Raw genomic sequence first — 14,290 nt, forward strand, 5'->3', positions numbered from 1 at the left:
CCTGTTTCTTTTCTTTCTCATAGGACTTTTTATGTTTTCTTTTAAAAAAAATAATTAAAAAATACAACCTCACTTTCTCCTTTTTCACAGGCCTTTTACATACTTGTCCCCAAATTCTGTTTTCTCCCTTATAATAGACATAGAAAGTATACTTTGGTTTATGTTGTTAGCCCTGTTTTCACTCAGTAACATCATTCTGTCTTTTAAGCTGCTTCACACCTCACTGCTTCAGTTTTCTTCTTAACATTTCATCTTTCTCTTATATTAGGATTTTCCAGTTCATAACTGAAAAGCAGAGTAATTTTTAAAATATGTTTGGGCCAGCATGAAATGAGTTGGTTTATTTAATGTGAAATGGAAAGTAAAATACTGTTTAGATTGTTTCCTCAGTGAATTTGGTTGCTCTATTTTAATGTCTTTAAACTTATGTCCCCACAGCATTTTGTGGAAGGAATTTCATAAATTTATTATACAATAAGGATGAAACAGCATTCTCTGGTCTCAAACCTGCAAAATATTTTGGTTTAGAAAAATACTGTTGCAAAACATTTAAGTTAAGTGCTCTCTCCACATACTCAGCAAGGTTACATCTAGCAGTTCTTTCTGTGCAACAGTACTAAGATACAGTTACTTAGTTGCACTTCCATTGCTTACAGAGCTAAAGTATCACCCAGGTCTTCTCATCTCCCCATTCTGCTGGTAAGATCCTTTTGTCTGGCCTTGACAAACCCAGTCTTGTCCTTCTCCCGTGCACTCAACATTCTGCTGTAAAGGAATGTTTCTAGCTCATAGTTATATAACTTTGTAATATCACGTATTTAATTTTTCAGTTTTTTCCTTCTCTGTTATACCACACAGAAGCTATTTGTCTTCCAGTTTTTTTTCTTCTCTATTATACCACACAGAAGCTATTTGTCTTCTCTTTCATGGTACTTCAGGACCCATTCCTGTTCAGTCATCACTTATTTACTTTTCACTATTTCTGATAAGCTAAGCCTTACTCCGATACCCATTATAATCAGTTTAACACTGTCATAAACTGATTTAGACTAAGCTTCTCTTGAAACATCAGTAAACTGCCCTTCTTCTCTATTATACCACACAGAAGCTATTTGTCTTCTCTTTCATGGTACTTCAGGACCCATTCCTGTTCAGTCATCACTTATTTACTTTTCACTATTTCTGATAAGCTAAGCCTTACTCCGATACCCATTATAATCAGTTTAACACTGTCATAAACTGATTTAGACTAAGCTTCTCTTGAAACATCAGTAAACTGCCCAAATAAGCCACAATGAGGAAAAGGTGCTATCATCACCTTCTCTCAGTATGTCAAAGCCCTTTGAAGATTTGAGAGGAGTGTGACCCAGCTGCTTGCTTTGACTTGTAGCTTGATCTCAATCAAATTTGAGACCTAAGCTTAAACAGGGTAAAGTTGACTGTGCTAAAATTCCTGGCTTAACAAAATAGTAAGATGAATAAGCAGCATAGGGATAATGTGTTAAAATTTAGAAGACCAGAAAATTTAAGTAATAGCTGTAGTTGTGACAGGCAGAGGCTTTCAAGTGTGTGGTGTATACTGTGACTGCTGTATCAAGTCATCTTTCTTTTAAACTTTCCATTTTGTATCCTAATGTTGAAGTTAGGAATCAAAAGTTTCCTGTTCTATGAATGCCAACAATCAAAGAACGAGTGTATACTTGTAATTAGTTTTCAGCAATTTATAATTTGCAAGCAATTTGAAATTTATTCTTGGCATTGAATAAAGAACTCTTGGAGAAATAACCAAAGATTTTAAATTCTGAATTTGCAGCTTGAGGGATGGAATTTGGGGAATTTTGTTAAGGGCCTTCTTTAGTGGTAAGAATACATTTGCTAACAACAGTGAATGTTTATTAATGAGGGACCGGATTGCTACTTGAAACTTCTGCCAGGCTTCTTGGAAATGTTCTGTTGAAAAGAACTAGTTACCATGTCAATGAGAAGGATATTATTGTAGGTTCATAATTTCCTCTTGTAGGTATCATGTCTTCAGTAATTTGAGGTTCTGTACTGCATTTGGGCTTTCTATGTCAGATGAAGTTACTTGCTTTTAAAGTTAACTTCTATCTTGATGAGAATTTGTGCTATTTAGGTTTTAGGTCTGATTTTACGCCTATGTCAGCTGTTACTGGAAATGATAGTGACATTTGGATTATGGAAGAATCAGCTTCACAAAATCGTCATGACTCCTTGAAAGAGTGATGCCAGGTTCCCAAATCAGTCAAGCCATATTTGAAGAATCTGTGGATCCAATTTTACATTTTATCTGAGAGAATCATAAAGGGATGTGCTGATAATTCAAAAGTCTCTTCTCGGCTACCAAGCAAGTTGCTGTGCCATTGGCTACATTCCATCCAGTTTCTTGTTTTCAGTGGTACAACTCTACACTGTACCACCATATCTGCCCTATGCCAAAGCAAATGAAAGTAGGAGCAACCATGGTATGATCAGGATGGCAGTGTAAAGAAAGGGTTTGGGTTTTTTTAAGGCCAATAATGAAGGGTTGAAATCATAAAAAATAATATTAGAGATTTAAAGGTGTGATGTGGTGAGAATGCATGAGAGATCTGAATTTTTGGAAGCTTACAGGGTGGAAATTAAAGCATCACTTGCTGAGCTTTGGATGGAATTCTTCCTTTCCCACCCAAGACAAAGGGTCTATTGCAGATCTGTATCCCTGGATCAATTAAATTCCTTGTAAGCTAATTTATTCTAGACAGAGCGCATTTTTCTATTTGCATGTGTTCTGTTATTTTGCTACTCATAAATTCTCAGTCTAGAGAATAACCTTTACAAAGGATGAATAAGATTTTTTTGCATTTTATTATCTTCAGAGTTCCACTGGTGTTTTCCATTTTTGGAAAGCAAAAGATCCAAGGTTTAAGGTTCTCCAGGATGCAGACAAATTATGTTACAAGTCTTACCTTAGCAATTGAAGTAAATAGGGACTATAAAGACTGTTCTTCATCTTCTGCTGTTGTTTCTCCTGAATCATGAAGCAGTGGAGACACAAAAGAATTGTTTTAATTTCAGACTGCTTTAATCTTTGTTGCCTCTAATGTGTGCAAACTAAGTATATATTAAGAAGGTGCATTATTTATTGGATGATTGAATGGAACTTCTGTTGCTTTCATAATTTTCTCTGCATTATTCTAAAAGTTGACTTTGCCAAAACATCGTCCCATGAAACACACGGCACTTTTTATCTGTTTTATAGGGTTGTGACTCTCAAATGAGCATGTCAGAAGTGTCCTGCAGTGAAAGTACCTCCTCTTGTCAGTCTCTGGTACATGGCTCAGCTCCAGAAATCCTCATTGGCCTCCTTTATAATGCTACAACTGGAAGATTATCAGCAGAAGTGATAAAAGGCAGCCACTTCAAAAACTTGGCAGCGAACAGACCACCCAGTGAGTGAAAATCTTTTTTCATCCTAATGCTTCTGTACTGGTGGGGCTCTCAGTAGCAAGGACTTCAATCCTATCACTTAGCCTTACCCAATCAGAATGAAATAGAGCAATCATAAACTAATCTGTTTCATGTTTTATATTTCTAGTCTGTTGGGAAATAGCAAAAAAATCTAAAATTCAAAATATTAATTGTAAGTTGACAAGACTGTTTTAATTTTTCATGATGACTGACTAATAAATTACCTTTATCATAATGATTAATTGCTAAATTACTAATGCCTCACATCACAGGCCAAGAATGAAAAGTCAGTGTTTAAAGAGAACATACATGCCAGTTAATATTAATATAAACACTCTGAACAGTTATTGCTGGTCCTGGAGGAGTTGATATTGCAGTCTTTAATTGCTTGTGTGCCTGTATTTATGTGGTAATATATGTAACTTGGGAATGTCAGTGAAGACAACAGAGAAACCAGTTAAGACCTTTGGCATATTTACTGTGCAGAAGGAATGTTCACCAGGACGTTGAAAAGGACTTGAAAAGGAAAGGACTTGATCTGTTTGTTCAAGCATTTGTTCAAAAATACATTTGTCTGAAACATCTGTGAGCTTTATATATTTCTAATCTGGAGACAGATGGAATGTCACACACAGAGAATGTTATTACTGTCTCTACTTCTTTGATATATCTGGAGAAATTTCAGAAATGAACTTCTTACCAAAATTATTTTTTTATTGTTTTTTAAGATGATGAATTTGATTTACATAAGTTGTTGTCAGACATACCTGCCTGTTCCTTTTAATTTTGTTTGGAGGCTCAGGTTTTAGTCCCTGTTTCTGTTTCTTAAACCCCAGATTAGTATGGCGCTAGCAGATTATCTGGCACTACCGGATTATGTATCAGGCTGCCAACATTTTGTAAGTGGTTTGCACATCTCACTGTCTTCAGAGTTTAGGAAGTAAGCCAAACAATTCGAGGCTGATGCTCTCTCCTCTTTCTTGCTTTCCTGACCTGTTTATTCTATTAATTGTCTCACCTTACTCTACTCTTCTTTCTCTATACTTTTCACACTGATGGAGCCAGACTTTGTTAACACGGCCAGAGAAGGAAGGTGAAAGACAAATTTAATACTTTTATATAATTAGGTGGCAGCCCCAGAGTCACCTATTTGGAGACAAAGCATAGAAATAGATGACGAAAGCCAAGGAGGTCCAATGACACCGGCGGGAGGGAAAGAATGAAAGGGAGAGAAGACCTGGAGAGAAGGGACCACCACGTGTTCCATTAAAGCAAAAACAGTAGATGGCGTATGCTTATCTTTCTGGAATCTCAGTGAAAGTGAAATTTTTCTAAATATTGAGAATATAGAAGTTAGGAGAGGGGTTCAATACTTGTTTTGAGGACAGAGGTGATCGTTCCCTAGTGTGTTAATTCCCAAAAAGTGCTCGGTGGGTCCATGCTCTCTAGGCAACAATGTTAATTCCCAAAATGTGTTCGGTGGGTCCATGCTCTCTAGGCAACAGCTTTGTGTGTCACTGGGGTCTAAAATCTGTTTCAGATTTCAAGAAAGCAGCATAGAACATAGCACACAGCCCTGTAACATCTTATTCTGACTAACCTTTTTTGGTGGGAAGATGTTGCATGTTACCATTTGTCGTCCCCTGTAAAGGATAGGGGGAACTTTTGACATTCATAACAATAATAGTAGAGTTCTGTTTAGGCAAATGTGGGTTTGGAGTTGTGTTGTTTCTAGAAAGCTGGAAACTGATGCACTTTCTGGCTCTGGTAAGGCTGTGCACAGAATATTGTGGAATCCAGATTTCCCCTGTGGGCTGTTTTGTGCTATCCCCTTCCCCTCATCTCAGCAGTGGTAGTACCTTCTTGTAAACTCATGGACCCAGGCGCTTACCACTGCCATGTACCACACATACACAACAAGTATGTGTGTGTTCATTCATGTGTTGAGAAACTATGATAGAAATGGAAGCAATTATTCTTTCCCACATGCACTCCTTTCTGTCATCTAGGGTTTGTGAACCTATGAATTTTTGTGAATTGCTTCTGCAGCAAATATGAACTGAATACTAAATTTCTACTTCTTGGTAGTACATACTCCTCTGCTGCATATTTATATGTTATATAGTAACTCATTTAGCAATGGAGTACAGGCAAATAGGCCAAATCCTGCAGGCAGGACCAGTGGATGTTAGAATGTGTCTTCGTTTCTCTGTGTGACAGTTAATATTTTGTCTGAGAAAAAGAGGCTTCTTAGTATTCTTTACAGTTTTGTTGAAACAGGGTACAAGCTTTTGCATATTAAATGCATGTGTGTGTATGCATGCACACACACATGAAATCCATAAATACATGATTATAATGAGCGAGATATTTACATTTTAAATGGAGACCCATAGTTGAATTTCAGATATAAGTGTCCTTCAGCTGTTTTTAGGGATTAGATCAGAGTCATTCCCATGCCCGAGTTCCTCACTGCTCAAGAACTAAAGTATTGCAATCAAATATCAGTAACTATAAAAGCTAAGGGAAAAATGAACTTAGTTTTCAGTTCAGTGATTTTTCATTTTATTGCTTTTAATATATGAAGTTTAATTATTATGTGCAGTTTTTCTAAGTATGCTGGAGTTTGCATGAAAAAGCATAAGGTTTGATAAAAAGGATCAGTGATTTTTACCCAGTCTGCTATAACCTAATTGTTTGCATGATTCTTGCTATGTTGAGTGTGGTTTAGAACCCAGTGGCTATTAGTGCTAAGGTAACCCATTATGTCAGCAGTGTAATTTTTGTTACACAAAAACTGCACAAAATTTTCATTTCATTAAATTTTACCTAACAATCCTTTTGTTCGGTCCTTTTTCTGATCTATGCTGCCAAGGTTTCATGTTCTTCCACTGCAGTGAATAGTGTTTCCTCTTAAACTTTAACCTTTGATCCTCTCTCACCCAACTATTGACATCTGGTCATTATTTCTTTTACTGCTTTCCACCCCCTGTTGTCAGACGGACTGTTCTGTTGTCTAAAACACTTGATAGGTGGACAGGTTTATATAATCCGAGGTGAGTTCCTGTAGAAACTAATTGGATGTTGTCTTTTTCATGCAAAAGAAAACTTGCCAGCAGTAAAATACCCACGGCTGCCTACCATATCATTTTATGAAAGTGTATGTTTATTTTTTGTGGCATTCTCTAATGCAAGAGTTGCATTTATCTCTGATCATGGATGTTGGGATCTCAGTGTACCTGCAAAGTAAAAATATTCAATGTGTTTTGCTTTGCATGCACCCCAGTCTTTTATTGATATTATCCATTAACATGAGTATGACAGAAATAAAGAATGAAAAACAAGATTGGTTCATACAGTTTGGTATTTCTTATAATCAGTTAACTTCATGAAGGTTGCATCCTTCTGCAGGAGCGTGACTTGGTGCTTCTGGTCAAATGAAAATAGAGCTTTAAAAATAAGGATTCCAAATGAATAATAATAGAATTCATTTAAATTAATTTAAAATTAATTAAAAGGTTAAAAATTTTTACAAATAAAAATAAGGTACCCAAATTGTAACACATAATGTGTGCTAACTACATTACTTGCATCAGCTTCCTAAAGGTACTACTTCAGAGCACTCTACAAGCTAGATTTTAAACAACCATCTTGAATTATGCAAAAACTTGTTTCTCTTTAAACACGTACTAAATGTATTCCTTCATGAATCTAGGAAGTAATAGGTTTTCTGTATTGTGTAAATGTCCATCTTTGAATGCACTTTGCTACACTCTGGATAAAATGGAAAAGCCCGAAGTGAGAACCACATCCATGCAGAGATTATTCTTAAGCATTTTCTTCTGGCTGTTTTGATATCATCTCTGGATATCGAAATTATTTTTTTTTCTTCATTAGTTGCCTTTCTTCCACTTTGTTTTTTCACATTCTTTGAAAATTCAGTGGTATGCTTCACGGTGTTGTGGCTAGTTGGAGCTTGCTAAGTGTTAGTGCAATTTAAGTTGGTTTACACTAAATAAGGGGGGGGTTCAACAGGAAGAGGATTATGAGGTATACCTTTGACTTAACCCACGTACATAGTACTGAAGCTAGTTCATTTGTTAGCGCTTTTGTAATATTTTGCTTACTTGTCATCTTCCCATGTGTCTAAACTGAGCTGTGTTCAGTCAGCCTGGTATACACCATATCCTTGTTTCTTGTAAATATCTCATTCTCCAAAACGTTTGTTCTGAGATATCTGACATTCCAAAATGTGATTTATTTTGTAGATACATATGTTAAGTTAACGCTGCTGAACTCGATGGGGCAAGAGATGTCCAAATGCAAAACTTCCATCCGCCGAGGTCAGCCAAATCCAGTATACAAAGAAACCTTCGTTTTCCAGGTGGCACTGTTTCAGCTTTCAGATGTGACGCTCATACTGTCTGTATATAATAAGCGCAGCATGAAACGGAAAGAGATGATAGGGTGGATTTCCTTAGGTCTCAACAGCTCAGGAGAAGATGAACTCAATCACTGGACTGAAATGAAGGAATCTAAAGGACAGCAAGTCTGTAGATGGCATACTTTACTAGAATCCTAATGGATGGTAGAAAGTGCAGTTGTGGTTTTAAGGGAGTTTGTTCTCCCAAGAAGATGATCATCCCCGGTCACGATCAACAGATGTGTTGTGGGAGTGAAAACCGAAAATTGAGGTCAACATTCCATCGTAATGAATGCACAAGATGCAAACTGGCGGGATTTAATATAGAATCTTCACTTAGTGTCATACACTTCCTCGGTGTCAGAGAAGCCTTGCTGTGCACAGATAATGTTAGCGGTCCCTTCCCCATCCACCTGATGCTGTATTTGTTTGGGTTTGTTTTGTGGTTTTCAATTCAGAAATATTTTGTGTAAGGTTCTTGAACTTTATGTAAGCTCCTCCTTGTGTACTTTTTGTATTGCTTTAATACTGTAGCTTCGGACCTGCCTGCATTCAGATTAAAGGTCAATAGTTTGCACTTTGAGAAAAATGGTCTGTAAAGCAGAATCAAGAAAACCAACAACCAAACACTGGTGAAAGAACATTTAGGAGTATACTGTTGTTTTACACTGAGTTTCTTTCCAGGAGCTTAGTACAAATAAGTTTTCGTTTTTTGATATGCAGTTGGTTTGAAAAATACTAGCATTTGGGCATCAGGTGAACTTTGACATCAAACTAATGTTTCTTCAATCTGTGACAGGAACGAGCTCTATATATGGCATAAATTGGGTTTTTCCCTCTTGCCTGTACTTCTGCCTAATCCAAAGAGACCAGATCATTAGTTTGGTCCCTTCCAAAACTCCTTAGACAGGTTGTACTGTAAAACTATGTAACTTTCTGTTGAAAGCACTTCCTGTATTCATGTATTCCAATGTAGGAAGCTCATAGAGCACGGTTTTACTAAAATATATTTTCATTAAACAAATTGATACAGATTTATTTAAAATGTCAGCAGTTGGAACTTAGGTTGAAAGACTGTGAAGGAAGTGGCAGGAGTTGAACAAACCGCTCAGATGTGAAATACTGTGGCTTTGCTTGAAACGGGTATCCCTTTGAGTCTCTTAGGAGCTGTTTTAGGAATTACCATAAGCTGTTTATTGGAAGCAGAGAGCAGACCAGGACTCTTTACCTTTCTTCTTGAAGAAGAGGACATCAGTAAGGTATTTTTCTAGTGATTTGCCAGCAACTGAATGAATGTTCACACACAAAACAGAAGTTTGCATTGCTGGCTTTGCTTGAAACGGGTATCCCTTTGAGTCTCTTAGGAGCTGTTTTAGGAATTACCATAAGCTGTTTATTGGAAGCAGAGAGCAGACCAGGACTCTTTACCTTTCTTCTTGAAGAAGAGGACATCAGTAAGGTATTTTTCTAGTGATTTGCCAGCAACTGAATGAATGTTCACACACAAAACAGAAGTTTGCATTGCTTATGTTCAAGTTGGGAAGCACAGCAGGAAAGTTTTGCCATCAGCTAAACACTCATGGTGTCCACTGAAATTAGGGAAATATGAGTGCTTCTGAGATTCCTATTTGTCCCAAATGCTTTAGCTGGACTCACACTAATTTACTAACTGCTGAATCTAATTCATATTACTGAAATTGTGGGTGATTGAGTAAACATATTTTTACAAAGCTTCCCAATTCAAATATTCTTTTTGCCTGTAATTGTAAGTTTCATTTATTTTTAATTGTGCTGTATAGGAAGCAAGATGACATGATGGAGATGGCTTACTAATGAGGTACCTCACTGACTGTTGTAGCATTTGGTGGGTAGAAGAGTGAAGTTTTGGATTTTGTTGAGAGAACTAGTGTTAGAGTGTTCTCATTAGGACAAATGTTTTTCTCTTGAATTTCTCTATAATACCTTTGAACAATCCTGGCTTTAGGGTATACAGACAGTCAAGTACAGTGAGATTTGAGACAGTGAGTATGCTATAATAAAGATATTTCACATGGTTCTCAAATTCTCACACTACTTAACAATTTCATTAAGGCCTTTTCAAAGGATATTGTAATTCCACTTCTTGGTTTATTTGGTGCCTTTTGAGGGGTTTATTTGCAGAGCCAGGATCTTGGTTTTTATTGATTTAAAGATTTAAACATTATTACAGGCCTTTTTGTTTGGGTTTTTTCCTCCTGATATTGTGCTGCTGCTTCATTTACAGAAGCTTTATTTACTAAATACAAATAATGCAAAAACTTTCTTTAAACAGGAATGGTCTTGCAGTAATGCAATACAAGTTGTCTCTTTCAGTCCTTTTTTTGATCAGTTTGTGAAATGTAATGTTGAGTGTAGAATTTAATAAAAAACCAACATTAGTTTTATATGCATAAGGAAATTGTTCAGATTTTCACAATCCTATCAGCTTTCCATGTCGTAGAAACAATGGCTTAGAAGCTGTCAAAAAACCAGTTTTTCAGTGGATGTGAAAGTGTTTTTACCCATGTTGTCTGTGGATATTTGGATGCTCTTTCCTAAAGCTGAAAGTTGTCTCTTGATGGTTGTCTCTTTGTACAGGTTTCACTATATAAAATAATGTACAATATTTAACAGCAAGAACTGAGCCAGTTAATTCCAGTGGAGAACAATCTTAACATCACCATTGAACAAATGAAGAAGTCAGTTCGGAAGGTGCAGCAAATAACCTCTTACAGAACCAAACTAAACTAAACTGTGTCCTGACTTGGGTTTCTGTTTGCAGGTTGCATTGCTTCAGCTTTGTATCTAACCATTTAGATTTCTAAGGCACTGAAATCTTAATTTAGACACAGCAGAATTTTATAGTAGTCTGTCTTAGGCACATTTGGGAAGAGGAATCTCTCAGTAGATCACGCGACTTTTCCTAAAGTATCCCGGACCAGTGTGTTCTTCACAGAAGCAGGATTGGCTTACTTGGATTATACAGTACAAAGACTGGGAACTGAATCTATAAAGAATGGAAATGAATGTTTAATTTTGAGCTAGTAGAATATGGATTTGCCATGCAAAACCAGTCACACCAATAATTGGATTCGCCTTGGGATTTTTGTGAGTTAATTATAGTACCAAAAGCTGTCATGGTTTTTTCTTCCTAGAACCCATTATTATTGTTTGATTTGTTTGTAATTTTGTTTTTCTTATTGCTTGTGCAAACCTATACTCTTGTATTTGAAATCTGCCTTTAGATATTGTGGTTTTTTCAAACCTTGCACAAGGGCTTACACATACATTGTGGTTTTGTGCATTCGGTTACGTCTTAAGCACGGAACAGAGTTTCTAAAGAACAAAGTATCAGTAAGAAATTAGAGGCACTTGTGTTTTCCTTAGAGTTGGCTGTGGTTTTTTTCATAGCTTTTTGTTGTTTGCCTTTGTTCAAAAGTACAGTAAGTACTTGGAAAAATTTATCAAATTAATGTTCTGTGTGCCAGTATTCCATGTGGAGATTACCGTTCTTGAATTGAATCTGTTTCCTGTCAGTGTAGCCTTAAATAATTACAGAACAGTGACTTTCTTACAGATTCTATTCTTGAAAATATTGCATCTTTTCCGTATATGATCTATTTGGCTTGATGTTTAGAACATTTCACATAGGTCACCTTAAAGTATTATAAATGTGAAAAAGTTAGTTAGTTCCTTTCTGTGGTAAGGGCAAGGTTGTGAAGGGCAGGACAGCCAAGCATGAAATCACCGCTCAGAATGATGAGAGGTTGTTGTACAGCACCTTCAGGACATTGCTGTCTCCCATATGCATGAAGGCAATAATTCAGCTGCTGTTCCCATTCAGCCAGGTGGCACAGGAAAGGAGGATGGCACTGGTAAGATGCAAGGTTTGCATCAGTTTTGCTGATGCCTTATGCTCAGCACTGAGACATTGATGTCTCAGACCACACTGTGAGGTCTGACTGCAAAGACAGAAGTTAGGCAAGGTGTAAGTTATGCCACAGAAGAAATATGACAGTATTTCTAAATGCAATTTAAGTCCTCTAACCTCTTTAATAATTAGATGTGGAAGTATGGTGAGCCCTTGGAATGAATGTATGTGCTCGTGTTAGACCTGAACGTTGTTTATCAATTAAGAAAATACTTGAGCTGAGAACAGATTTTATGGCATTTACTGTGGAAGATATTTTTACCTGTAAATTCTTGTAACAGTTCTTGATGGCAGATGCAGTGCCAGCTTCAGTACCTTCCCATTTTTCACACCTTTGCAGCAATTTTTCATTGTCTAAAATTTGTGTTTGTGTTACTGATTTATTCTCTCTCTCCCCAATGACTCATTCCTAAAAACTCCCCAGCACCTTGCGAAGATGTCCATAGCTGTCACTGGACCTTAGAAGTCAGGGGCACCCTGCATCTCTTTACTGTAAGGTACTGGTGCAAAATTTCTGAGACCTGTCTTAACTCCCAAGAATTTCTGAAATGCAAACCATCAGTTTTAATACAGTGAAGCAGAAGAAGAAAACTTCTTTGAGGGAGACATTGTAATGTAGTAGTGAATACAGTCTGCTTTTGCACATACCAGTTCTAGCAAAAAGTCTGGGGTAAAATCAGGGAATGAGGTTTGAGGGGAGGCCTTTTGGCCTGAGTTGTTCCAGCTTGAAATGGACTGCAGGATGCCCTTTCATTGGACTGAGGGTTGTAGTGAGCTCTTTACTTAGTCATCACACTTTCCTGGTGGCAAAAAGCTGTCCTGTTTAAAGCAGTCTTTAAAACTGTGGCTTGTCAGTTGTAAGGCAGATCCACTTCTTCCTGAATCTGAATTGTAAGTGACAGCTAAATATCCCTTTTGTTCTCCTACTGATGCACATCCTTGCCTGCCATTAATGTTAATGAAAGGAGCGCATGGGCATCAACAAGAGAGCAGACCTCACCCTGAAAGTGTGAAGAACAATAGGATCAGTAGACTAGAGGAATGGTACAGCATGGCACCTGCAACACAGTCCAGTGTGATTTCAATTATGAATGGACATGAAAGGCCAAACATCCAGATACTGTCACAAACTTGTTATTTAATCGTTACCTCCTATATTTGTTTCTCCTTTTCCTCAGATATTGAAATATTTTTAAAACAGTATTTAAAAGTTAAAGCAGCCTCCAAACATCTTGATCATTTTAACTGGAGCATTCAGCAAAGTTTGTTTTTAGAACGAGCCATCAAGAATGTTCTGTATTTTTGGTCTCTTTAACTCAACTGCCAGATTTTGTAGTGCATCACAGCTGGATTTCAGACTACTTTGTTCCGATGGTAGTTTTTGAGGGGAAATTCACAGGAGCATTTCCCTGTCAGTGAATCAACAATGCCTGTTGATGAGTTGTCATCTGTGAGCGAGAGCATTAAAACAAGAGACGGCTTCATACAGTAGCAGCGACAGTGACTCAAATTCCACCCTTGGAGCCTTGTGGCCCTCAGAGGGCCCTACTCAGAGAAACTGTGACATGTGAATTGTGGGAGTTGATACGTGCAAAGCAACACCAGTCTGTGTGGGCTTTCCATGGGCTCTGAACTAGAGCATTTTACAGATGAAAGCAGGGTAGGTGGTTTGTATTTGCCTAGGGTAAGTAGGGCAAGTGCCAACTAGCCTATAGTGACATGGATTAGTTTAGCCTTAAGAACTTATCACTGCCCCTCCTTAAGTTCAAGCAGGGTTTCTTCCTTACTGCAGACTGTGCAGGAATCTTATGCACCCAATGTATCTGTTTATATTATGCCTACCTGAATACGGCACAGTTATATTAGTGCTGGCAAGCTTAGTGCTTGTGTTACATGGTGTGACTGAATAAATGGGCCTGGTGCATGCTGGATCAGGTTTTGCTGTTCAGGCTTATGCAGGTATAATGTAGAAATAAGATCCTTATGTGGAGGAATGTGCCAGGAGTCAGGAAAGTCAGTAGTATTGCTCCTGTAGGAATGAAGAGCAGGAAACAGCTATGCCCAAAAAATGGGCAGGGGTAGCTTATAGTAAGAAGGATTCATTCACTTCCTTGGAAGTATCTACTGGTCAAGCTGGCATAAAGACCCCACTCAGGAGAGCAGAAGCAGTAATACCATACCTCATGGACATTCAGGGATGTAATTAATATCATCCTTTTTTCTCTTATATCTGAGGACAGGAGTCTTGACCATTGTATCCGTATAGGTTTTGGCTGTGTTTTGCAAATCCTGTGGATATTCACTGCATGCTGAAGGTCTAAAGTGGATTGCTTTATAAATTTTGGTTCATTTCCAAAGCATGAGTTTGAATGAGTTTGTAGAATTAACTAGAAGCATTATCATACCTTTGAGATGTAATCTCTAGGCTATAGTGCAAGCAAGGAGCAGGG

General features: G+C 37.4%; 1 protein-coding gene across 2 annotated transcripts in view; it reads left to right on the forward strand.

Moving 5' to 3' along the window:
* The window catches only part of SYT14 (synaptotagmin XIV), a 57,075-nt gene extending 49,025 nt beyond the window's left edge, over nt 1-8,050 (forward strand). Inside the window, exons 5-7 of one of the 2 annotated variants that reach the window (XM_009073787.1) lie at nt 3,260-3,449; nt 6,468-6,524; nt 7,737-8,050. In XM_009073787.1, coding sequence (XP_009072035.1) covers nt 3,260-3,449; nt 6,468-6,524; nt 7,737-8,050 — 561 coding nt within the window. The remainder of the gene's footprint in view (nt 1-3,259; nt 3,450-6,467; nt 6,525-7,736) is intronic. The other variant, XM_009073788.1, reaches the window with a different exon arrangement.
* Nucleotides 8,051-14,290: the final 6,240 nt, after the last annotated feature.

This window comes from Acanthisitta chloris, unplaced genomic scaffold, assembly GCF_000695815.1.
Source record: "Acanthisitta chloris isolate BGI_N310 unplaced genomic scaffold, ASM69581v1 scaffold1714, whole genome shotgun sequence".
Classification (NCBI taxonomy): Eukaryota; Metazoa; Chordata; class Aves; order Passeriformes; family Acanthisittidae; genus Acanthisitta; species Acanthisitta chloris.